Source organism: Syngnathus floridae, chromosome 11, assembly GCF_059516105.1.
Source record: "Syngnathus floridae isolate MCC-2025c chromosome 11, RoL_Sflo_1.0, whole genome shotgun sequence".
Taxonomy (NCBI): Eukaryota; Metazoa; Chordata; class Actinopteri; order Syngnathiformes; family Syngnathidae; genus Syngnathus; species Syngnathus floridae.
In genome coordinates, this window is record NC_142423.1 from 8,593,721 (window position 1) to 8,618,222 (window position 24,502).

The window sequence follows — 24,502 nt, forward strand, 5'->3', positions numbered from 1 at the left end:
TTCCCCAGCTGTGAGACGATAGAGAGGATATAAATACTGGCCACACACATGAAGCATATGCATTATTTCAGTTGGTAATATGTCCCACAGATATGAATCTTGCCTTGTTGTCTGGTTTTATTGAATTTTATTTTTTAAAATTGTAAAACATTTTTTATAAGGTGCTTTACAAATAACGTTGAATTAAATTGACTAACCGTTCCCTAAAGATTATGATTGGCACAAATGTGGTGAAGCACAACAACAAAGTGCAAAACCTAAGGTGCACATCCCTGCACATTGATTTTAAAGTGTGGAAGGTGCTTAATTAGTTTCATTAACTCTTGGACCCTTTGAATGAAACAAGATACCAATATATCTTGGTGTAATACAAAAAAAGAAGGTTTTTGAATATAGCTCTTATACTATGAATTGTGAATGTGTTATATAAATAAAGAAAGTATTGTTTTGTATTTTTGTACATCATCAGTACCTTGTACAAGCTAATGTTAAGTCCAATGAGTTAAACAGTGTGAATCTAAATAATTAACAAGTAGTGCGAAAGTGTGCTTAGAAATGGGCGACCAAAGGTGCTTATTGAACAGAAAAAACAAAAAAATATCTGACCCCTCTTGGGCTGGACATCCATTAACGTCAATAGTGTTCTTATTGGCCAACAAATAGATTTTTGCACAGACGTCAAAGCAAACCTACAACCCTAACGTAACAACTTTCTGGTCTCTACCCACTTTGTATAATATGTGAGTTTTAAAAGCGCTGTACATTTTCTCTACAGCCATGGTGTCAAACTCTTTTTTGTCGCAGGCCGCATCATAGTCATAGTTTCCCTCGGAGTGCCATTATGAGTGTCAACTTCTTCTATATACATACAGTATAGGCTACACAACAAACCCATGAATAACTAGTTTTGAACTCAGAGACTCGTAAAAATTGTTCAAATATTCGAAAAGGATGAACGGTAATAAAAATTGCTAGCAATGCCTCCATTATTTAAAAGTTAAGACATTGTAATTTTAGTAGTGAGACAAAATCGATGCAAAATCTGTCTTTGCAGGCCACATAAAATGAGGTGGTGGGCCGTATCTGGCCCCCGGGCCTTGAGTTTGACACCTATGCTCTAGGATATGTAATACTGTCTAATGAGCGCCGTCCCATGTATAAAAAAAAAAAAAAGTGATTACTATAAAAATAACCTACTTCAAGCACCACACAGAATGATGTAGATTAGGAGAGGTGACCTGTCACACAGTTACAGTACAGCACACACGCGAGCAGACAAGAAGGCCAAAACGCAGCCTCGAGTGGAATCGATCATATCGACGCGTTGTTGGGTTTGGGTTCCACTTTGACCATGCCCATTCTCTTCTTGAGCAATTTGTCCTCATTGTTCAACTTGGTCCGGATGGCTGTCCTGATCTGGCTGCTGTCCACGCCGAACTTGACCCGCACGTGATCTGGAGGGAGGGATAACACGATAAGGAAGACAAATCAAAAGGTTGTGTACGACTGCTGAGATGATGTCGAATCCTACATCCACACATGGACACTATTTTGTAGTAATGAGTAGAAGCGTATCTCTATGTCAGGGTACATCCCAGAAGTGGTTGCTAGGCAATCCCAGACCCCACATAGGAAGGTCAAAACTGAGATTCAAACTCAGAACCTTTCGAGAGCTGAATGAATCAAAGATGAAGGAAAATCTCACTCAAGTTGTACTCATTGCAACGGTAGTGCTAAAGATGAATTATTAATCATTCATATTGTCAATCAGCAACCTACTGATGATGCTCCTGAGGATCTCAGGTGGGAGCTGGGGCTTGGAGCAGTCCTCCCCAGTCACAGTGTTCCTGCGGCCCTGCAGCGAGTGCGTGGCTAACGTCTCTCTGTCAAAAAGCATCATAAGCAGCGCCGCGGTGTATTTCTTGTAGTCGGAGATTTCTCCCACATGCTCGTAAAGATTTCTTGGAACGCGGAGGTCTTCAGCGAGGTACATGTAGTTGTTGGTATCCTGAGGGGGAGAAAGATCCTGAGTGTGACGACGCATAAGGAGCGTGGCCCGGCGACACTGAGTGCTGACCTCTGGCTTGTCGCCTACTGCTTCCGTTTGGGCCTCGGGCCCCGGCAGGAAAGCGATGTCTTCGTCTTGGGAGTTGTGCGGCACCATCGTTGCGTCGCCGCCTTGAAGAACGTGGTCCAGCGTGGCTCGGAGCTGATGAGCCGTGTGTCGCATCTCCGCCATGAGGGTGTTCATCTCTGCGCCGAGACAAATGACCATTATGCGCAAGCATGTCCACAACTTGGGCTAATGGGAAAAACATTTTTACTGTTGGATCAAACATACAGTTTGAACACATTTTTTTCATCACTGCAAACTTGACATAAATATTCAGTCCCAACTACAAAGTTAAACTTGGCATTATCCTCTTCACCAGGATGCAAACAGAACATTCAGAGAAGCAACCCATCTTATTTATGAGAACACAGAAAAATATTCTCTCCCCCTTCTGGCCACCTTTCATCTCCCTCAATTCTCTCTCAGCCAGAATTCGACATCGCCGTTCATATTTGAGTTGGGCCTGCAGCTCTTCTATCTTCATCAGCAGGCTGATGGTGTCCGTTCGGATGCCTTGACTCCCTTCGTCATTAATTTCCTCAAATTCCTGCTGTCGGGTGAAAGGAAAGCACGATTGTAATTGGGAATAAGTGCACAACGCGTTGAGTGTGCAGCGTTCACAAGAGATGCATCATACCTCGGTGTGGAAAAAAGGAGAGTAAGTGGACTCGGCCAACTCCTCCATTGGACCATCCTCCGGTGGGACCGTGTTGATCTTTAGCATCTTTGGCGGCGGCGTCGGAGATGGGGTCGCCCCCGCCTCTCTCTTGGGTGGCATAAGGTTCAAGGGAAATCTAGAGAGGGAAGACACATTTTGTGAAGTTCGGCCCAGCGATCGACGTCTAACTTTCAGCCAAGGAGGGAGACTAAAATGGAAAGTTAGTTGACGCCATGTCCTCAGCTCGACCCCTCGGCTGCAGCCTACTTAGCTCACCGTGATAAACAATATCTAATAAATTCGCTTTTTATGGATACAGTGGTGGAAATGAAGCTCACCTGGGCCCTCAGCTCGTATCGAGAAATTTAAGTGCAACGACACCCACTGAGGACAAAGCCAGTGCAATATATTATGCAAATACTGCGTAGTAGAGGAAGTAAGAGTACTACTGCAGTACTACAGTACATGGATCCCCGTGTAATAATATCACTGTTAAATGTGTAGCTCGTAAGGTTTTGAGCTCAATTTGTGGAGGAAACAGATTACATTTATTTTTAATATATATAGTTTGAATATGTCACGAAAAACTATTAGAATTTTTAAATAGTTTATCTTATACGTGGAACAAAACCGAGACTTATTTTTCTCCAGGGGACTTATTTTTGATAGGACTGCTTCCTGTTCTACTAGAATTTCTTTGAGCCAATAAGATTGCAAAGATTTCTAAAAAGGCGGGATGTAGTAGGCATCGACCAATCAGCAACAAGCTTTATTCCAATTAAGTATCGGTTAGGTTGACCTGCATGTTACCCATGTGGGTCCGATGTTGACTTGAATCCTAAGAAAGTTGGGATCGTATTAGTATAGTAGCTCGTATTAAGACGTTTTCCACAATGTCGTCGTTTTTTATCAAGGGGTCAAAAAAATACCAAGTTGCAAAAACGGGGGTAAAGACATCGAAGCGGAAAGTACGTTTAGCTGACCGGCGCGAAGTAGCCACTGCTCTCTGCTAAATGAATTTGCCTTGCATACCTGCACGTTTAATCTTGCATGTCGCGATCGATCTCATTTTTCAAAATCTTTGACCCAGGGTGACGCCGACCTGGCTGCGAAGGGCAAAGCCAAGAAACAGAAAGCAAAGTATAACGAAGAGATTTCCAGCGACTCTGACACAGAGAGGTAGACAACTCGGGTCAAAATTTTAGCAGGTATTTATACAGAGAATAACAATATCTATTTTTGTTGGACAGTCCGATAGTTCCCAAGAAAGGTCAGGCCAAAGAGGACTATGACTATGATGAGACACCGCAGGAGAAGAAACTGAGATTAGCCAAACTTTACCTCAACCAGTTAAAGGATCAAGGTAAGCTTCTACTTGTATATCATCATTTCTTAAGTCTACTTTCTTATACTTATTCATTTTGTTTTGAATAGAGGAAGAAAAGATAGAAAATGACTCATTTGAGACTGATTTGATTGCGGGGAGACTTCAAGAAGAATTGGTAAGACAATTTCTGGAAAGAATGCTGTGTTGAACAAAGATATAAAATATTGTCTTTCTTTCTTTTTTACAGCTTGAGCAGAAAGGAAAGCTACAGCGATTCATTGCCAAAGATGTAAGAAGTAATAAAATGTCTTTGGTGGGGTGGGTTTACCCATTAAGTATTGTTTTTGTCTTTTAGCTATTACCACCCGACGCTTCAGATATCCGTCTGTTACGAGGACACAAGCTCCCAATAACCTGCCTAGTTATCAGTCCTGACGATAAGTTCATCTTCTCTTCCGCAAAAGACTGCTCCATAATTAAATGTAACGTACCGTCAGTTTATTTTCTGTGGTGACATCATATGTGTTTTAAATGATGTCTGTTTTTTCGACAGGGAATGTCGAGAGCGGGAAAAAGCTACATGTCATACCCGGTGGAAGGAAAGGGACAGAGGATCGCCATGTTGGACATACGGCTCAAGTCTTGTGCATGTCCATATCATCCGACGCTAAATACTTGGTGAGTATATCACACTTTTATAGTGCAAACCGTAACTAACAGTTTGAGTAGTAAAAAACGTGATCTTTATTTAGGCCACCGGAGACATGAATAAACTGATTATGATTTGGGAAGCTGAAACGTGCAAGCATCTCTACAAATTCACAGGACACAAAGGCCCCGTGTCGGTAGGTAGTCGCCTACCATCGGGATTTAATTTATTTGATTTACTTTTAGGGTGTTGATTTATCTATCAGTTTTACTATTAGCTTTTGTGGGGTGGTCAGATTTTTTTAAGGCCACATTGCTGAGCTGTCAAGATCCCACCTCAACACATGAAGAAGCTTGTTTGTTTGCTTGCAGGGTCTCTCGTTCAGGAGGGGAACTCACGATCTGTACAGCGCCTCACATGATCGCTCCATCAAAGTGTGGAATGTGGATGAAAACGCATATGTGGAAACTCTGTGAGTGACACTTTAAAAAAAATATATCAGCATTTACAAAGGTAGCGTTTCTTAATTTTGAATCTTGACGTTGTTGACATTTACCTGCCCTTGATGACTTTAAACAGCTTCGGCCATCAGGACGCCATCACGGGACTGGACTGCTTAAGCCGAGAACGTTGCGTGACCGCCGGCGGCCGAGACCACAGCGTGCGGGTGTGGAAGATCGCAGAGGAGTCGCAGCTGGTCTTCCACGGCCACGAGTGAGTGCTTGCGTGTGTCACTTGATGGCGCCAGTGAGTTAACACTAAGCTTTTTTGAATTTTGTTTCGCACAGCCATCCGACAGTGGTTTATGTAAAAGTCCCGGTCAATGTTAAATGGAAGCATTGTAGTGGCTGGCGTTAATCAAAAGGCAGAAGCCACTTTGAATTTGAATGACTGTTCCTTCCAGGGGTTCAATCGATTGCATCCAGCTCATCAACGAGGAGCACATGATCACAGGAGCAGACGACGGGTACGTTCTGTCATCAGCAAAACTTTTGACCCCTGTCATTATCATTAGCATGTCAGTCTGACTCAGTTTCTGGTCCCACCTCCTCAGCTCTGTGTGTCTTTGGAGCGTCAATAAGAAGAAGCCCCTCAGCACGGTGAAGCAGGCTCACGGTTGCCATGGAGACCCCGGGCTGGAGCAGCCTCACTGGGTCGCCGCGGTAGCCGCGCTTCAGAATAGCGACGTCGTAGCCTCAGGTGCCTCTGGCTGTGAGAGTCCTTCCCAACACACACACACACACATGTTCATTAAGGCTTGTTGAATATATGCAAATATATTCCGCTCAGTATGACACGCAAATGTCTCCATTTGGTTGAGTGTTTTGGACACAAGACCAATACGTTGATCCAAAGTCACTATAGCTTCTGTTTCACAGGTTCCAGCAACTCGCAGGTGCAAGTGTGGAAATGCAGTCCGAATTATCGAGGGCTTGAGCCTCTCTTCAATATTCCACTGGTAAGAGCAACTTGGAATGGACTGACTTTCACACAACACGTCGCCTTCGTGTTTTCTTATTCTGCGTACTTCTTTTCCCTCGCTCAGGTCGGTTTTGTCAACAGCTTGAAGTTTTCGCACTCTGGTCACTTCTTGGTGGCGGGTGTCGGGCAGGAACACAGGTAATATGGCTGTTTCCATGACAACCGTTCCCTGACATCTTTTTTTAGCATCAGATGTTGTCCACTAGATGGTAGTGTTCTACTTTCGTATTACGAAAAAGGTCATTTGACCTGCTGGCTGGTCAAATTCAGTTATTAGTAAATAGCACTAATTGAATCCCCATGAACAAAAATGAGCTAATAGAAAGAGTATACTGCGGTAGTAAAATGTCATCTGTCTCTGTGCAGGTTGGGTCGATGGTGGAGACAAAAAGAGGCCCGCAACGGAATCTGTATCATTCCCCTTAAAAGGAAACCTACCAATCAAGATGAAGCCCTTACAACAGAATAGTGGACTTATTTTTGTTTTGTGAATTAAAATTGTTTCAAAGCTTAAGACTGATTCCTTTGTTTGCTCAACACTGAGAATATTTGAATTTGACATCACATAAATATGAGATGAGAATTATATTGGTATCTTTTTTTAGGAAAGCTCAAATTGGTTTTCCAGTACCATATAAAACTTTCTGTAGCGTAAGAAAGTAACACCACAGTGTTGTTAATGGGAGGTTCTTTGTCATTGTTTAGCAAACACAGTCACTTGCTGTTCTAATGATTAGCAGTTAGCTTATGGAACAAAAATTATTAACATCCAGACAATGTATTTAAAAACAATACAAGTGCCAATTACATTTATTTATCTCTCGTCTTTCTGCAGTTTGACTAACAAATTTCCACAAAAACAGCTTTGAGAGACACCATTGAACTGAAATGCCCGGCCCCCCCTGTTAATAAAATAAAATAATTTAAAGAAAATGAATAAATGCTATGGATGCACATCACAGTGTAAAAATACTGAAAATCTTCAAATGCTGCGCATTCACAACATCCTACACAAATGAAAGCAACAGGTTAATGTTATTAATTTGGATGCAAGTCAGGTTTATGTGGAGGCAGACCTGACATGGTCTTCAGCCCGTATGAGTAGAACATCACATGTTGATACACATTACATTAAAAAAAAATATTATTCATACCTAGGTATTGCCAAATTCATAATTATACTTCCTATTGGCTCTTAATTGTTTTTGAAAATGTTAAAATACAACTCTATTCTCTATTCTGATATTACAAAAACATTTTTTATTTACATAAGTTACATAAAAGCACGTGTTCTAAAGTAGAATGTCTACATCAACACATTTTCCTCACGAGTTATCTAATTTCCCATGTTATGCTCACTAAGATGGGTCACTTTTTTTTTTACTACATTAAATAAACATTTTTAGTCTTTAAACATCGGATATATTCACAGCACTGGACGGACAATAAGATAAGAACAGCTGTATTACGTTATCGCTGCACACAACATGACAAGTTAGGACAAGGCACGGTGCAAGGCGTCACGAGCCAGAATTTGGTAGGATTTTATACCCCTAAAAATGCATTCATTATAATAGAAAAAATGAAATATTCTTTTCTTTTAGTGGTTTGTTTCATAATGGCGGATTTGATATGAGCAAATAAAGCTTTCGAATGCGCAATTATTAAGTTCTTGTTAGATTGTTGTGAATGTAACAACATGGCTTGTCCAGTTGTTAAAGCTTACACAATAATGACCCTGGAACAGATTATTATTATTATTATTATACCGGCCAGATAGAGCCTAACTTTTTTATATGATTTCCTACTAAATTCTCACAAAAACGCATTGTCCAAGTGTAAACCAAAGAAGTCACAGTATATTAAATAATCTATACAAACGATGGCCTGTCGAGCGATCCCTACTGTTCGCTGGGGGGCAGCATCAGTTCTGCCCGCACATTGTCTCTCTGGCGCCATGGCGACCGGGCCTCTTTACGCACGATGATGGGATGGCGCTCACAATGAGGAAGTCGTCGAGTCCACCACTTCACGACCGTTACAAACCGTTGGCACATAGTTGGAGGCTGACCCTGAGATATGTTCAGAACAAATGTTTCGACAATGTCATTTCATACAACACATGATTATCATTTTAGATTTGATAGATGGGCAAGTCAGGTAAAGGAAATCGGCCAATCAGGTGAAAAGATGCCAAAAACACGTAATACGCGATTAGTTGACTGGAATCATTAAACGTCAATGAGGAGTAGTGAAGACGCCTCATCGACTGATCGATTTAAAACATTGACCTTTGATTCCCAATCTGTGGTATGATGATGGTATGAGTATCACTGGTGGCGCCCTCTTGTGGTACTTGAAGAAATCACACATATACGAACTAGAAATTATTTAGCAATGTCAAGAGTATTTAGGTGACTGTTAGGTGCTATTTAAAAAAATTAAGAGTGATTAGGTAACCTTTTGGGCCTATAGTGTAAATGTTTAAGACTACACTATGTAATCGATAAGTTTTAAAGTATTTGATTAACTTTTAAGGAATACTTACCAGATTTGAAGAGTACCCTATTTAGTTAGCTTTTAGTTATTAATACAGTTGAGTGAGTATTTAGCTAACATTTTGGAAGTATTTGATATGTTTGAGTCACATTGTATGGGAGCACTTGGGCCCACTATGCATCTGTATTTTAATGTTGGTCATCGTGGTAACACTTGAAGAGCCAAGTATTTGTATTATGGATTTTTTTTTGTTCGAGTTGGAGGTTGTGTGTATGTGCGCACCTTTTGAGTAACTGGAACTGGGAGCGGATGCAGAGGCCGACACGGTGGCACTGAAGCGGTTGGCTGTTACCCGCAGCGAAGCCACGTTCTTCTGAGGCTGGAAGAGGATGATGTGGACCTTTGGAGCGAACAGGCAGCCCAGCACCACTGATCCGCTCAGACTGACAGAAATGCACATGGTGGTGGTCTGGACCTGCCAGGAAACATGGGATGCCAGCAGGTGAGTACAACACAATACAATACATCTTTATTCATATACAGCTTCTTTATAAACGTGTCTATTTTTTTCTTTCTTTCGCACATATGAAGAAATGTACCGGACAGTCAGGAGTACGTTAGTCATGGTTCAGCCTCTAATATGAGCTGACTGTTGGGGTCATGTGCCTGAGCACCATCTCTTCCCACGCCACCGGATAGCCCCGCAGTCCAAAAACTTCTATTTGCAGACGCACAGCATGAAGTGAATAGAGAGACCCGTCATAACCTCCAAAACATACGCAGGAGGAGCCTCACACGTTTTAACTTTCGCCTGGAAAAATACTGTCGGTTGGGTTTTGAGTGTTGCAACTGTTTCTCGTTATTTTTTTATTCAACTCCAGTTTGTAATATTGAACCCCAAATGACCTGTTGTGTATTTGTTATTGTGTTTCCAACATTTTGCGCCCTGTCATTTAGCTGAATTAGATTAGCAAAATGTTGGAAAAAGCCATCTGTGCTCAGCAGTGCAGTTGTACAAAACGGTTATGCAAATTTTGTCAATTTGTTCCAGACTCTTTGGGACAGACAGGTTAAGTAAGCACTGCCTTTGTTCAAATGTGTACCACCCAAAGGTAGCCAAATTTTAAGCACATGCAGTAACAATCTGTTGTATTATGTTTTTCCAACATATAATTTTGAATCGACAAAAAATATCAGAAAGAAGGGGAAAAAATTGTTTTGTTTTTTAAATCTTTTGAAGAGGTTTTTTTTTTCCACGTGTGTGACAGGTTGTTTGATGTGAGCGTTTTTTGGGGTGAGAGTTCGGGGCTTCTTGGTGTCACTTGAGAGTTTTTAGGTAAGAGACAGACAGACATTTTGTGTGTGTTAGCGAGCCTTTGATATTTGTAGAGGTATTTTTAGTCCAAGAGATTTTTGGAATGTTAGAGAAAATCACAGGTGAGAGGTTTTTGTGTATGTAAATGAGTTTTTTTTCTGTGTGTGTGTGAGGGAAACCATAACTGGGCCATTCCACTGAACCACAGAATCAGTGCCATTTGCTTGTTATAATGCTCCGCCCTCCCCTTACTTAAAATTTAATCAGACATATATTGTACAACCCAAACTGGCTGTCTCGGGCATCTTATTATGTTTATGGCATTGTTTTTTGTGCTGGAAGTCCAATTTTGATTACGAGGATCGTAAGTAATAAGAATGAGCTTTTAGCTTAAAATGATCAAATTCATGAAATAAAGGCAATACAGAAATGTTTTTCTTTTTAGAAACTTCATAACTGTAGCTGAAATAAGGACTAACATAAAAATGCAGGAAAAAACATTGGTGGTGCAAACTAATGTTTCAAATTGTATTTGCAGCCAATTCAACATGCTTTGCGCAATTAAAAAAAAAAAAATCACCATGCATTTCCTTTTTTTTTTTGCCTGAGGACACAAATAGCAGCAATTTGGTGGAATGGCCCGCCATGAAATTGCATTTGACATTTCTGGCTAAGGTGCCCGATAGTTACCCTGTAGTCACTGGCGGTGACATAGAAGATGGGCTGGAAGGCAAGCCAGATGATGCAGGTGGTGTACATAGTAAAACCGATGAACTTGGCCTCGTTGAAATTTTCCGGGCACTTCCTCGTCTTGAAGGCGTAGACGGTGCAGAGGACGATGAGGACGCAGTTGTAGGTGAGCGACATGAGCATGCTGGAATCCCTGCTGTTGCACTTGAGGGTCACCACGTCTCTCCGCTCCGGGCTCACCTCCTTCCTCACGCCGGGCACCTCCACCAGCAGCCAGATGACGGCCACCAGAAGCTGGCAGGAGATAAGCGCTCCGCATATGGCCACCTGGGAGGCCGGGCTGATGAAGCGAGGCCGCTGGGCGCCGTCCTTCACGCCGCTGAAGATGCGGGCGATCCGATTGGTCTTGGTGAGCAGAGCCGAGTAGCACACGGCGAACGACGTGCCCAGGCCCAGTCGGCGCAGCGTGCAAACGGCGGTGGAAGGCTTGGCGATGTAGATGAAGGTCATGCTGTAGCACATCAGGACTCCCAGCAGGAGGATGTAGGAGAGCTCACGTCCGCTCGCCTTCACCACCGGCGTCTCGTTGTGCTTGAAGAACAGGGCCACCACGGAGAGGGTGCACATTATTCCCAAGCAGGAGATGGTAACGGGTCCGATGGCCCACGCGTCCTCCCAGCGGATGTACTCTTCGGGCAGGTCGTAGCAGCCCGTCAGGTTGTCCAGGGGCCACTGGCCGAAGCCGCAGTCGGCACACGTGAACTCATCCTGAAGGTACTGGTAGGGTTGGCAGGGGATGCAGATCCAGCAGCACACGTCGCCGGGCTGCATGCTCTTCACCTCGTTCTTCCTGCAGGGGTCACTACACTGCGAGGTGGGCGGCGACAGGCCAGGCCAGCTTACCAGCGTGGTGTTCAGGGTCAGGTTCTGGTCCCAGTAGCCCACCTTCTTGTAGACAAACTTCCCGTCTTCTTGGTGGTAGTGGAAGATGTTGTAGCGGCTGATGCTGTCACCGACAGAGTCGAAGCGCACCATGTTTAGGGTGTCCACGGGTCGAAACGGCGCTGGAAAAGAATGACAGGTTCAATCATCGTTTTAACATCAGATGAATGACCATATTTGGAAGTCAACCACATTTTCCGGGAAAAATAATCCTCAAAAGGCAAAACTTTTATGAGCTTTTGCTTTAGTTTTGATTTACAACATTTATATTTACTTGTGCAAAAAAATGTCATGGATCATCTCAATTCGTTGGCTCCCACAGATCCTTTTGCTTAAACTGCGGTCACCTTGGCAAACATATTTAAAATTTTGTGCTGCGATATGATCAAGAGTGGATTCACATTTCAGATATCTGATTCCATTCGTCTTTTTTCAAATAGGACGCATATCAAAAGTGAGCCACACGGCATGAGATAACTCGAAATTGGATCGCTTTTATCGCTATTTCATAGAAATCCGGCCAAACATCTCATTTGCATAACCACGTTATTTTCAAACTGGAATCTGAGGCCCGCAGAGTTCCGTGAGCCATAAATGTTGTTTTTCAGATTCACATAATGTCATGTCAGGTGGTTGTTATGATTACTACCTTCAAACTTGGTCTTCAGAATGAACTCCTTGTAGAACCTTTTACCATTGCCCGGTTTCATGGCTTCACAGACTTTGGAGGTGTTGGAGCACACCGCTTGCCTCATGTTGTGTAGGGCGTAGGCCATGGCGTAGACGGCGTTGACCACAAACATGATCTTGGACTCCTGCTCAAAAGTGCCGTCCCTGAGGCTGCGCTCGCTGCACCCGTGTTCCTGGAGGCTGCAGCCGAAGCGGTGCTCCCAGAACTCTTTGAACCACGGGTTCCTGGTGTTGGTGTAGGGGTTGAGTTTGGTGAAGTAGTCTTCAAATTCTCTGATAGGGTAGGAGGCCAGCTCGATGGTGAAAGCGCCATCCGCAGCCGTCTCGCTGCCCCTCACCACGCTCTCCTGCGCTCCCCAGCCGTCACTGGCCACCCAGATGAAATTGACTTTCATGCGGGCGGCGGCCACCAGCAGCTCCCTGGCATCCTCGCTACGGGTGAACATGATGACCACCTTGGCGTTGGACTTCTGCTGCAGGGAGCGGATCACGTTCTCAAAGCCCTGACGGTTCATGGAACGGCTCACCTTGGCCGAGGTGGCGATGCAGATTTGGTGGGAGCGGGCCTCTTGCTGGAAGGCGTCGATCCCCGTCTCGCCGTAGTCGCCCTCCGATGCCACAGTGGACACGTAGGTCCATTTGAAATAACGCAGAATCTCCGCCATGGCTTTGGCTTGGTAGAAGTCTGCGGGCACGGTGCGGGCAAAGTAGTCATAACGGGATTTGTCACTTAGTTTGGCACTGGTGGAGGCGTAGCTGATTTGAGGGATCTGGAAGAGTCGAAGCAGGTTGGCCACCTTCAGAGAAACAAAACGGATTTTAGAGAAAGCCACAATGAAATTTTTAGTCAATATACTTAATTGCTCAAAGACTTTTAACACCTGCCTGGCTCAAACATTTGTCTTTGTGTTGCAAAAAAAAACAACCTGCGGGAATTGTCATTTTCTGGACATTTTTCAAGGAATGGCCTATTCGGGGAAAACAAGAGCATTTGGATGTTGGCCCTTCCGTTAAATATTTTGGTCTTTGCTTCCAATTTAATATCATGGAAGAGGTTCTTTTTCATGGAACTTAATAGTTTCTCTGTGTGCATGTAGAGACTGCACTACATAATGGCGAATCACCGCTGGTTCCTTTTTTTGGTTTTCATTTGACAGATAACTGCGTCTTGACAGAAGAGCAAAGCTGCAAAAACAAAGAATGAACAACAACATTGAATTATTCTACGCTAAGATTTCATGTACATCACATTTATACTTCTATCCATCCATGCCGACAGTATGTAAAGTGGGTCCATTCATTGACTTGCATTTTAACGCACTTCAGCTGAATGGAGCAGTGGAGTGTTTGTCACTATCAAGCTGTTTACTCAGTCAGGGTCCGCATCGCCAGCGGCTTCAGCCATCAGACCCGAAGCTTAATGCCAACACCCGCAATGACCAACGAGGGGGATTTTATCAGGCTGTTTTGTTGCTCTTAAGCTTTGCTGCTGTCACCGCGGGCTTTGCACACCGTCTCCCTTAGCCAAGCTATCTCTCGAACCAAACCTCCCATTGTTTTGAACTATCTATATTCAAATTTGACCCACAGACATTAAAAAACAATGGAAAACCTTGGGTGTCTATTGTGGTTAATTGGCCCCTGTGCGTTTGGCATAAAAACTGGAGTCATCTTATTTTACTGCAAGTGCAAAGTTTAGTCTACGACAATCTAAATTCGAATATATGTTTCGTGAAATTGTATGAATTATTTCTGGTCATTTATCTTGTCTGCACTGCTTCCAGTATGCGTAGGGTGTTGATTTTTTTCTTTTTTTTTTGCCCAATAAGATTGCAGACTCACATGTACTGCCGATTGCTTCTTTAACCTATATCGGATTTCAGATTGGGCCCAGGGGTCCAGCTAGCTGGCACACAAATGTCATCATTTTTCCATCCTCTGATTAGTTGCTCAGAGCAAACTTCCCTGAAAACAAATCTCAAAGACAGAAACCTCGTTTTGCACTTGATACATATTCATCAGTCTCCATCCAAATGAATGTATTTGTCTTTTAACTTGTGTATGTCGTATGAAAAATTGGCTTCATCAAAGTAGAATTGTCACATTATTTACTTGAAAGGTTGTAACTGTTTGAATACATTTTTTGGCAACAAAGCACAGAAACAGACCAGATGGAGAAGTGTGTGTGTGTTATATTTCTATGGGTCCTCACAAGACACCATGGTGATTATTGAACACAAACACGCATATCATGCATCCGCCTTGCTTTATTGTAAGCCTCGGGGGCTTCCCAAACAATGATGTCCTCATGGGTGTAATACTGAAAACATCCCCTTTAAAGATTAAGCCATTAAAGTGTTTTTATAGAATAATTAATTCCTGCCCGTACACAAAAATAAATCCAGGAGTGATATTATTGACCGTTCATCGTCGTACAGTATTCCACTCATGGGCCACATTTAACATTATGGCTTTGATTGTGGCAGTAGTTTAAAGTTAAACAGCTAGTAGATGGTGGTAAGTATAGGTAGGTAGGGATGTTTGCACGACATTCAATTGGTCACAAGGATAAGTACAGCAGATACTTTTGTTGAATATTTCTCCAACATTAGGTCTATTAAGGGTATTTCTCCCCTTGTAAACGTATACGACCAAGCAGAGACACACTTTGTGTATTCCCACCGATAACACACCACCAACACGCGTGGCCTGAGAAGTTACAAAAGCGTAATGGACACGTACCCACGCATTTGACCTCCTTCTACTGCAACAGCCCAAAGACATGAGACGGCACAGGCGGCAGGCATTCTACCAGTTCCGGAGGGTATGAAATGAGTCAATGTGATGGATTCAAACAGGCACGCCACGCCACGTACCCGTTAGTGCTTCATCTGTGAGTGCAGTCGGCCGATGAATACATATGAAATCGCCCACTGGCGCCTATACGTCCATATTAAATTTGCATCTTTTCCATACTGCGGGCTGATAAACGGTCTTGGAAGTATCGGGGACACGTTTGATGTCGCATGTTGTTTAATAGATACATTGGATCAACATAGGTAGACAATTTAGTGGAGTTTGGTTCTGGCCAAGATTTCTTATGAAAAGTCTCTCACACGTTGGCTTAACCCTACAAGCAGACTGACAGCAATTATATGCTCTTTACAGTTCAGTGCTTACATCCCCGAAAAATTGGTCCGCCTGCTCCGTGTTATAACTTCCGCTTCAGTGAGCGTGGTAAAAGATGAGTTATGGAGGATTACATTTCTACAACCATGAGTGTTACAACCTAATTAAATGATCAGTTATGGTCACAAAGTTCAGACCCTGACGTCATTCGCGATTCAAGACTTTATCGTAAGAAATTAATTGACCGAAATACTATGACTGTACTTCCAGAAACATGACAGTTATAAAACCGAGTAGGGACTAGATGTTTTTCGCTAATATGAAATTATAATATCAAGTTATTTGGACACACAAAGATGGCAGACTAGGCTCGGAAATAGTTGTTTGATAGGAATTCTGTGTATTTGTCTGGAATTTTGTCTGGAATTCTGGTTACATTTGTTCTTGAAAAAAAAAACACTTAAAAAAAATCTGCAGCATTACGGGATTCTAATCCAAAAAATCGGAATTAAACTAAGACATCTGGAATAGCGCCTATATGTTTCTTAACTCATGTCGCTGTCATGACTTTTTTATTTTTTTTCATCTCAACATAGAAAGTCCATCTGAATGTCCCAGAGGTGTGTGTCAAGTGGAAGCCTCTAGCAGATGACATTCAAGCAGACACTTGAAGACCTGAAGCTTTTTCCGCTGTAACCTCTCTCTGAATGGCCCAGAAAAACAATAGACAAGCAGAAACGTGGACTGGCAAGAAGTTAGCAATAACTGTGTCTCGACTTGACGTCACCAAGACTTGCTTGACTTGTGAGAGGAGTGTCATTGGGATGTGTTAATTGGGAGCAGAACGACTGTTGCACAGAATGTGTGAGAAGTTCATGCACAAACACGACACTTTGAAGCAAGTGAGAGGACACGATGGCGGAGGCTGACAAGCACGTTGTATGAACTGATGCACCTTTGTCAACACGATTCTTATTTGCACCCAGTGTTTCGGCAAACAAAGCTCCAATTTTCAGTTTGTGTGCAAAAAGTAAGTTGAGAAATGTAAACTTAAAAGGCACAACGGGTGAAAAAGTGTAAGAGAAAATTAGTGCAAGTGTTTGTACATGAGCTTCAAGGGACTCATATTGTTACTTTTACATTTTTAATGTTATGCAGATATGCTGAATTTCATGCTTTTATAAATTGTGATCAATGCCACATAATGACAAGAGTTCCCATTTTTGCACTTTTTGTTTTAATTATTTAAAGACATGCAACAACTTCAAAATCTCAGCAAAGAAAAAAGGCTGGCTATCATCATTATTATTATTGTGATCATTATTGTTGTATGTTGTTATTGTTGTTGTTTATTTATAATTACTTTAATCTGCACTGATGCAAAATCAATGTAAACAAAATATACACTGGATACTTTAGTCTTACATCAGTTTCATAATGAAAGATGGTGGACTTTTTTTATATATAATGTATTGATGTCAAGAAATATGTAAAATGTGTTAAAACAAAAACCAATACAAAAAAACATTGATTATAGACCCACCTGACATATTTTTGTGCATATTTGAAGTTTTGTTTGATTTATTTAATGCATCCTATTCAAAGTTTGGCTTCCCCTGTTGGAAAGTAAATTAAGGCATTGTCTGGAAAAAGTGCTGGATTTGAATATGGGCATAAAATCTGAATAAATGCACATCAACAATCAACACTAATTCAATCCTCCACCAGATGGTCACAAATTCTTCTTTTGTATGAAGTTAAGCCTTGACAAGGTAGAGAGAAAAAATAAAAATGATAAAAGAGCCTAATTATGAGAGAATCCTTGTCAGGATCACAAGAGACTGGCACATCTTCCATTCGCTTCCTTTCCTACACACAGGTGGACGCTTTGCTGCTCACTTAAAGAGAAATCTCACAGATGGTGCAAATAAACGCTTCTGCTAAGTTTATGAAGAACATTCTTGGCAGGCGTTCATTGTCTTGACAGACTTAAAGTAAACCTGCACGACAGTTGAGTGCCGTGACAGTGTAAGCTTCATTTTTGGAGCTGGGTGGTCTGGGCGGCGCAAACATGCTGTTCTTTTGTCAGAAACGTTGGCATCGCAGCAAGGAAAAGGAAGTCGATATTATGCCAGTGGTTTTCAACGAGGACATCCTGTTGTTGAAATGGCCTTTCACACTTACGAATTGCTTACTGGACTCATGCCCGGATCTGATTCAAGACTCAAATCACGCCGTAGCGTCACAGTCTTATTCAAAGAATCGGTACTTCCTCTTCCTATATGTTCATTTCTGTGGAGGTGCTGGCAATTATTGTAAAAAAAAAAGAAAAGTTTTTATACTCCCACGGCGAGAGGCAAAGGAGCTACAAATAGATTTGGTTATGAGGAGCCCTCCAAGTCTCAACACTCATGTTCTCATGCAAAGGCACTAAAAAGCAAGCAGAGAATCAGTTGAGTTTAAACATAAAATGAAATGAAACTGATAAAAGGTTTAGAAAACAAATCAATGGAAGGTGGTTGCAATCATGAAGGTTTGACTGCTACAATATATAATTCATGTGTGGCATGGAGGACATCATCATGCTTGCATTTCTTCCCAGTGGTAAAAATGGATCTACCATCTTAATGGTATCCTTCTGATAATGTCAAAACTCAGTGGAAATTTATGCATGGAATCATCCAACTCTGGCAAAACCATCTTTACATTTTGCCCTAAAGACGTTCACATATTTGATCATTTATATTACAATCTGAGCTGTCAATCAAAAGTCATCTTTTCGGTTACTAACTTTGAATTTGAACTAGTGCGCAACAGACACTTTTAGGTATCTCAAAGATGATGAAAGTAATGGATGATAATAATAATAAACAATGAAAGCAATTGACTGCATCAATAAAACTATATTTCTGTGCAAATCAACAATATGGAGCAAGTTATATAATTTGAGAATAGTGTATGTGCCTAATTGAACTGTTGGCAGTTGATTTATTTCAACTAGGTGCACAAATCCACATAATGTGCATACACAGCAGCAAATACACTGATTAACATGCATGAATACATCTGCATATTCATGAGTTCATGTAGTCACCAACACTTCAGGTGTTATGTCAATTATTAATGCTCTGGGTGTGTTTACTACAACGCACGAAACTATAGACTGTCTCGCAATAAAGAATGACGCACTTAGTTATTTTGACTTGAGGCAGGAATTCACTTTTGTGATCATTTACATTTTCTCATTATTTTAATTTTTATTACAAATAAAATAGGGGAATAAATGCTTGTGCCCAGAAATGGTTGGACCATAGATTGCAACATGTCTTCTTAATAGTGTCTTTTTGTTTGGGGGGAAAAAAACGAGATCAAATTAGGCACTGACATCATTCTCGATGATAATGAAATCGTTAATAGCAGCAAGTGAAGAAAATAATTGAATGAAGGATGTTTTAGTTAGTTAATATTTTAAACGGCAGGTTTGGAAGAAGCACTGTGGTCTAGTGGCTAACATTTCTGCCTTGCAGTATGAAGGTTATGGATTTGAACCTTTGCTCTGGCCTTCATGTGTGCAGTTAGCAAATGCTCAGATTTTACCTTTACTTGCTATGAGATCCTCCCACATTCCAAAAACATGCATGTTAGCCTCATTCAAATATTCACAGGTATGAATAAGTGCATTTACCTGGATGGAAACATCGCTGTAGGATCCACCGATAACCCCCGAAATGGCCAGTGGGACTTCATTCTGGATGGGTCGGGACCCATCCGGGCAGATGAAGCCTGGGTCGTGCACCTTGGTGAGAGACGCCCTGACAAAATCGAGGGACTGCTCCAGAGCGTAGGTGTCCTTTGAGCAGGTGTCAAGGATGTGCGCCCCGAGCTGGAGTCCAGGAAGAATGCGATCACTGGAGTTAATCTCGTCGAGCGCCAGCAGCATGGCCTCCAGTCTCTGGATCCCTCGCTCCGCGTTGATTTTACCACAGTCCTCCGTCCCTTCGCCTTTGTGGTGCACCGGGAAGAGGCCACCGATCACCAAGTCACCGTCGATGAGGATCTCACGCTTAGCCGGCGGGGGGAGTCTAGACATGCTGGGCAGGTTCCCTGGTACCAGCAACTCCAGGAGGAGGATCTGGAGGGGCCAGTAAGAAGGCGCTGGAAAGGCCCAAGACCTGAGGCGGAGCGCGATGCTCAGCATGGCGTAAGAAAGATTTGGGGGGTCAGTGTATTGAAGCGTTGGGAGGTGGCAGTTTACAGAGTGTGTGTGTTTTCTGATACTGGACACAGCATGGTGGACACTTCCTATAAAGAAAAAAATCAACAATCAATACGGTCATTATTGTTGGCCTCACAGAAAAAACAAATAAAATAAAAAAAATTAAGATTTTTAGCCAGCCTTGTGACGAAGACAGCAAATTCTATCATTTCACAAAGCAAACCTGAAATTGTTTACTTTGTTCTTATGAGACATAAAATCCAAGCTGTAGAAATTCCAGACATTTCCCAGATGAGGAGGATTTTCTCAGCTTACGAGGAGATGACACATAGATGGTGGTGCTCCTCAATGTTGCTATGGTAACTTGCTGGGTTCAAAAAAAATAATAAGAGAGGGTTGGACTGCAGGGAAGCGGGCAGTGTATGCTAATATGGATCTCTACAGAGGCGAGCCTATTGTGTTTTGATTTGGTGAGTTGTTGTGATGTCTAATGATAATGAAGATTATTAAATTATAATAGCCATGCCAAACATGCTTATTTATTCATAACTCATTGTGTATTCAAACTTTTTACTGTGTCCATCCATACCTTTTGCACATGCTATGTGATATTTCCGAAATAGGTGATGACGCAAATTGACGATCGTCAATCCACCTCGCTTGGAATATGCTCCAAGAATATTTTGTGACGTTCTCAAAAGGAAAACAACAGGAAGGTAAGAGACTAATGAATGCTGCATTCCCCCGCTCAGGATAAATATTACATCAGGTTGTGGGTGGCAGCTCGAGCGGTGCATTGATGAATGCACTGCTTTGTATCCAGCGAGGAGGTTCGCCGAGAGTGTGAAGATGTGATCTAAGTTACGGACGGGGCGGGTGGTGCAACATGGCGAGCACAAAAGCGAGGTGCAGGTGTCGCCATTCACGTTTGACCTAATAGGGTCAAGGTCAGAGTGTCACTTCCATGTCCAACATGAAAAAATGTCTAATTGCTCTTCTGTGCTAGAGCAGATGGCAGCTTTCTGGTTGCAAAGGCAAGGTCGCCGTGTGAATTAATGGCGCCATAAGGAACAGCCAATTAGGCGAGCCTTTGTAAAAGTAGGCCAAATGGAGGTTGGAGGTCTCTCAAAACTCTAAGAAGTGCAAATGCAGTCAGACGCCATAGAGGACATGAAACGGCAGGCTATCAAAAAAAACCCCAAAAAATGCGTTTCGATTTGAAAGACAACCAGGACCTTCATCAGCCTTCAAATGGTCCCATCAGCCTTCAATCAAGTCATTACAAGGACGCCCATGTAGACGTGGCGGCGGAGCGACTTCGTGCTCCGAAAGTTCAATCGGAAGGAAGCAGTCGGAGAGGACTTGTCCATTCACCATTAGCATAAAAGATGCCTTGATAACACAATTTTTCATTGTCTGGTCCAAATATAGCCAGAGTGTCATGTGCGAGTCTGTGCAGATTCACTCTCAACTATGCTGTGATTGGCACGTACACTCGTGTATGAAGATGTTAAGTGAGAGACAAACTTTAAGAAGCACTTGTGCTTGAGTTCTACTGTGCTGCATCTAGCCAACAATGTTTTAAAGAACTTGTCCTTATGAGGGTCAAGGGTGACATCAACACTTTTGAGGACAACCGAACCGATGACCGATTTACATTGGCGATTCCTCCTTTTGGAAAGACCTTCCGTTTGATGTTGGGCAAGACCCTTGGTTTTATCGTGTTTACATTTCCACGTTGTTAATTTATTGTTTTAACTGTCTACTTTCATACATCTTATTTTCACTTAATGTATGATACAGCACTATGTATGCAGATCTTGAGTTGAGTTCTGACAACTTTTTTGGTTTTAGTCAGTGGTATGCTGAACTTCACAACTTCACCAAATCAAGAGGTGTTTCCGGTAACTTCTGCACTTACAGTAATTAAGTTAAACAACCAATTAATTGAAGCAGTTGAGTTTGAGATCATTTGTACGCCCCATTTTGCCTCACGTTCTTCTAGATGACAATCAATTTCACCCAATCATACTACTCTTAACAATCAATTAATTCTCAAAAATGTTTTTAAGTGTCCCTCACAATCACAATACACATCCATGTATTGTTAAATTACAGTAACAATTAAAACCAAGTAGTATTACAATTCTTGCAAAGGCAAGATTTGACCTCTCTTATTGGTTCTAATTAGATTGAGTACCTAACATTGTAGCTGGTAGTTGTAAATGGGATTTACTCATTCAGTAACATTTGAATAAAATCAGAATGTATTCATTAATATTAGATTAATCCAGACAAAGCCTCTGCACTCTTTGGTGGAATCCTCCAGTGTACAAATATTGACATATAATTTAGTGCCTATGAGTTACAGTAATAGGAGCTCAAATGTGGCACTCCTCCCATGAGATGTAGTATTGGTGGGGTTTTTTTTTCAATGCAGACAAGTGTAAGATATAAATGCAACTTGTTCGGCTCCAACACTGATTTTCCTCTAAACAAATGGATTGGGTGTGGAAGAGCACGGCAGAAAGTGACAGTGACAGCTCCAGCCGCTTGTCATCCATCACTGTCAAGATGTCACCTCTGATGGCCAGTAGATTAGGTACAGAGTGTACTAATCTGTGTACTACACTTCAGATAGCTCTTAATGTAAGAGCAGTACTGTACCGGAGAGGAAATAAATCTGTTTTAATTGATATTGCCAGAGCAGTTTTATAGCACTGCAAACAACAAACATACTATAATAGCCATAAAGCTACTGTTATTTATTTTGTAAGAGCATTTTTTTGTCATGAAGTAGCCGGTGAATGGAATTTTGTTTACATATTTCATAGCAAACACGGCAAAATATTTGTTTCTATCGTTTCTAGCAGAGCTTTAGTTTTCCTCATAAATTTAACTAACTGGGAAATTGAGGTGTTTTGATTATATTACCTAAAAGAGTTAATCCAATTGCAAGCTGGAATACAATGTGGAGTATAATTCGGAAAATATTGTATTTAAAAAAATGAGAGCGCAACAGAGAGATGAGGCTCATGATGCAGGAAAAATCACGTTGAATTGGAAGGAAATAAAAGCACGGTGCCTTACCAAAAATGTTATTGACGTGCAGCTTTCCTTGGCGACCGCGAACGCACCGAGAGCCGCTTCATGTGACCAGGAGCGTGCAGATGTTGTCCTCTTGTGCCGTGTTTGCCAGACTGCTCTTTGGATCTGTCCTTGGTCCTGAAGTGTTTGCTCACACGGGCAAAACTCTTTGGTGCACTCCAACTTGTCAGCCGTCGGACAACTGTCCAGCTTAGCGCAAAAAAAGATGTCACTGGGCAATGCAGAGAATAACACAGCTGCACTTGTGAGGAAAAAATGGCGTTTATAAAACAACTTCAGGAGCTTTCGTCGTCGAGAAGTGATCAGAACGAACTTCAAAACAAGCGGGAGCTGAAGATCTCGCTCGTGGTGCTGCAACACGGACGCGCCTCTGCTGCTCCACTGAGCGCAACGCGACCACGCTGCGTGCGCGCTCCCGCCTGTCAGCAGCTTCCAAACAAAGCCAAACGAGACACAGGCTGGGTGAAGCTCGGTTTTAAACAAAACTACAGCTTAGTGAGCAGGAGCAAAAATACACTTGTGAAGACAATTAAATGTATATAAAAAAATAATCAACAAAAAAGAAAGTTGCTGATCTGCATTCCAGCCGACTTTGGGCAAAGGGTGGCGCGTTGTGTACAGTTAACCATTACACTCACGTTCTTTTTAACTTAACGCTGCAAACACCACTGTAAGCAGGTTAACCTTTTTCCAGTGAGTCTGCCATATTGAATGTGACCATCATATTAGCAAATTATATTTGTAAAACGGAGTTAGAATGGCCTAATATTTAAAAAATCCAAAATATTGGTTACGGCATGGCATTTGTACGGATTGCTTCATTTTGCCACATCGAATTCATGGTGGGAACTTTGACAAAAAGAGTAACTTGCTCAGAAGTTAGAGGTTAAGTGGTGGCTCATTCCTGTGTTACTTCAAGACAAATGAAGTTAATATCAGATATTGAGTTGGGATTTGGCTGCTGTTCAACCCATTCCACCAATATGAAGTTCAGTGAACTCTCAAAGCAAGTGAAGTAAAAAGTCATCTATAAGAGAGGAGGAAAGAAATATTAGATGTGACCAAATAAACAGAAATAAATAAAGCGATTGTATTTCATTGGATCAGGAAGGACGAATAAGATGTCTATGTAGCACATAGTCAAGATTCCATATTGCAGCTAAGTGAGTATTTTCCCCAATGCCTGGGGAATATGATATCAGCAGCATTCCTGTTGCATAATTGATCAGCAGCAGCGAGGTGTTCAACTGCACAAACACAATTAAATGTACAGTTCCTCTCAGGAAGCAAGTTGGTTTTACAGAATGTGCGAATGCATCTTCCTTTCTCAGTTCGGCAGCCACCTTCACATACTTCAAACACACACACACACACACACACACATGCGGGCTGGCACTCACCTTTCATTTCAGGACAATAGCCGTGCAGGAGGGCTTGGGTGAATAAGGTTGTTTTCTGCGCACTGGCAATTAAAATGACAAGCGGTTCCTGCCTGTTGCGTAATTCTCTCAACTAACACAAAGGGACCAATTTTCTACTGAAATACACTTGTATTTTATGTTACAATGATGGATGGCCAGTGGGTGGAATTCAGACTTTAGATAGGAACATGCCAATTAATGTCACGGGAAATAACAGGGAGGGTGAAACAAAGCACCGCTATCCTGCAGTAAGGATGTGGCCT

The 24,502-nt window shown here is 42.1% G+C and overlaps 3 protein-coding genes across 6 annotated transcripts; 1 reads left to right on the plus strand and 2 right to left on the minus strand.

Annotated features, from left to right (window-relative positions):
- Positions 1-104: 104 nt before the first annotated feature.
- Positions 105-3,255, minus strand: LOC148390880 (uncharacterized). Of its 2 annotated transcripts, none has more exons than XM_088389254.1 (6): positions 3,110-3,255; positions 2,751-2,907; positions 2,513-2,660; positions 2,078-2,253; positions 1,780-2,008; positions 105-1,454 (listed from the first exon to the last, which is right to left on the minus strand). In XM_088389254.1, the coding sequence occupies exons 2-6, from the start codon at positions 2,889-2,891 to the stop codon at positions 1,312-1,314; spliced, it is 837 nt and encodes a 278-aa protein (XP_088245380.1). In that variant the 5' UTR covers positions 2,892-2,907; positions 3,110-3,255; the 3' UTR covers positions 105-1,311. The 2 variants fall into 2 exon arrangements, with proteins under 2 accessions (XP_088245380.1, XP_088245379.1); XM_088389253.1 differs by having other exon boundaries at positions 2,513-2,663.
- Positions 3,256-3,548: 293 nt separating this feature from the next.
- On the plus strand, positions 3,549-6,743 carry rrp9 (ribosomal RNA processing 9, U3 small nucleolar RNA binding protein). Of its 3 annotated transcripts, none has more exons than XM_088389250.1 (15): positions 3,550-3,739; positions 3,862-3,950; positions 4,022-4,134; positions 4,206-4,273; positions 4,346-4,387; positions 4,454-4,580; positions 4,652-4,776; positions 4,851-4,943; positions 5,119-5,219; positions 5,327-5,461; positions 5,652-5,714; positions 5,802-5,959; positions 6,127-6,206; positions 6,294-6,367; positions 6,596-6,743. In XM_088389250.1, the coding sequence occupies exons 1-15, from the start codon at positions 3,665-3,667 to the stop codon at positions 6,696-6,698; spliced, it is 1,446 nt and encodes a 481-aa protein (XP_088245376.1). In that variant the 5' UTR covers positions 3,550-3,664; the 3' UTR covers positions 6,699-6,743. The 3 variants fall into 3 exon arrangements, with proteins under 3 accessions (XP_088245375.1, XP_088245376.1, XP_088245377.1); XM_088389251.1 differs by having other exon boundaries at positions 3,551-3,739; positions 5,802-5,947; XM_088389249.1 differs by having other exon boundaries at positions 3,549-3,739; positions 6,127-6,367.
- A 267-nt stretch (positions 6,744-7,010) lies between these two features.
- Positions 7,011-23,566, minus strand: grm2b (glutamate receptor, metabotropic 2b). Its single transcript, XM_088389248.1, has 6 exons — positions 22,801-23,566; positions 19,180-19,796; positions 12,325-13,162; positions 10,734-11,797; positions 9,011-9,203; positions 7,011-8,301 (listed from the first exon to the last, which is right to left on the minus strand). Exons 2-6 carry the CDS (start codon positions 19,690-19,692, stop codon positions 8,228-8,230), a joined length of 2,682 nt encoding a protein of 893 aa, XP_088245374.1. The 5' UTR covers positions 19,693-19,796; positions 22,801-23,566; the 3' UTR covers positions 7,011-8,227.
- Positions 23,567-24,502: the final 936 nt, after the last annotated feature.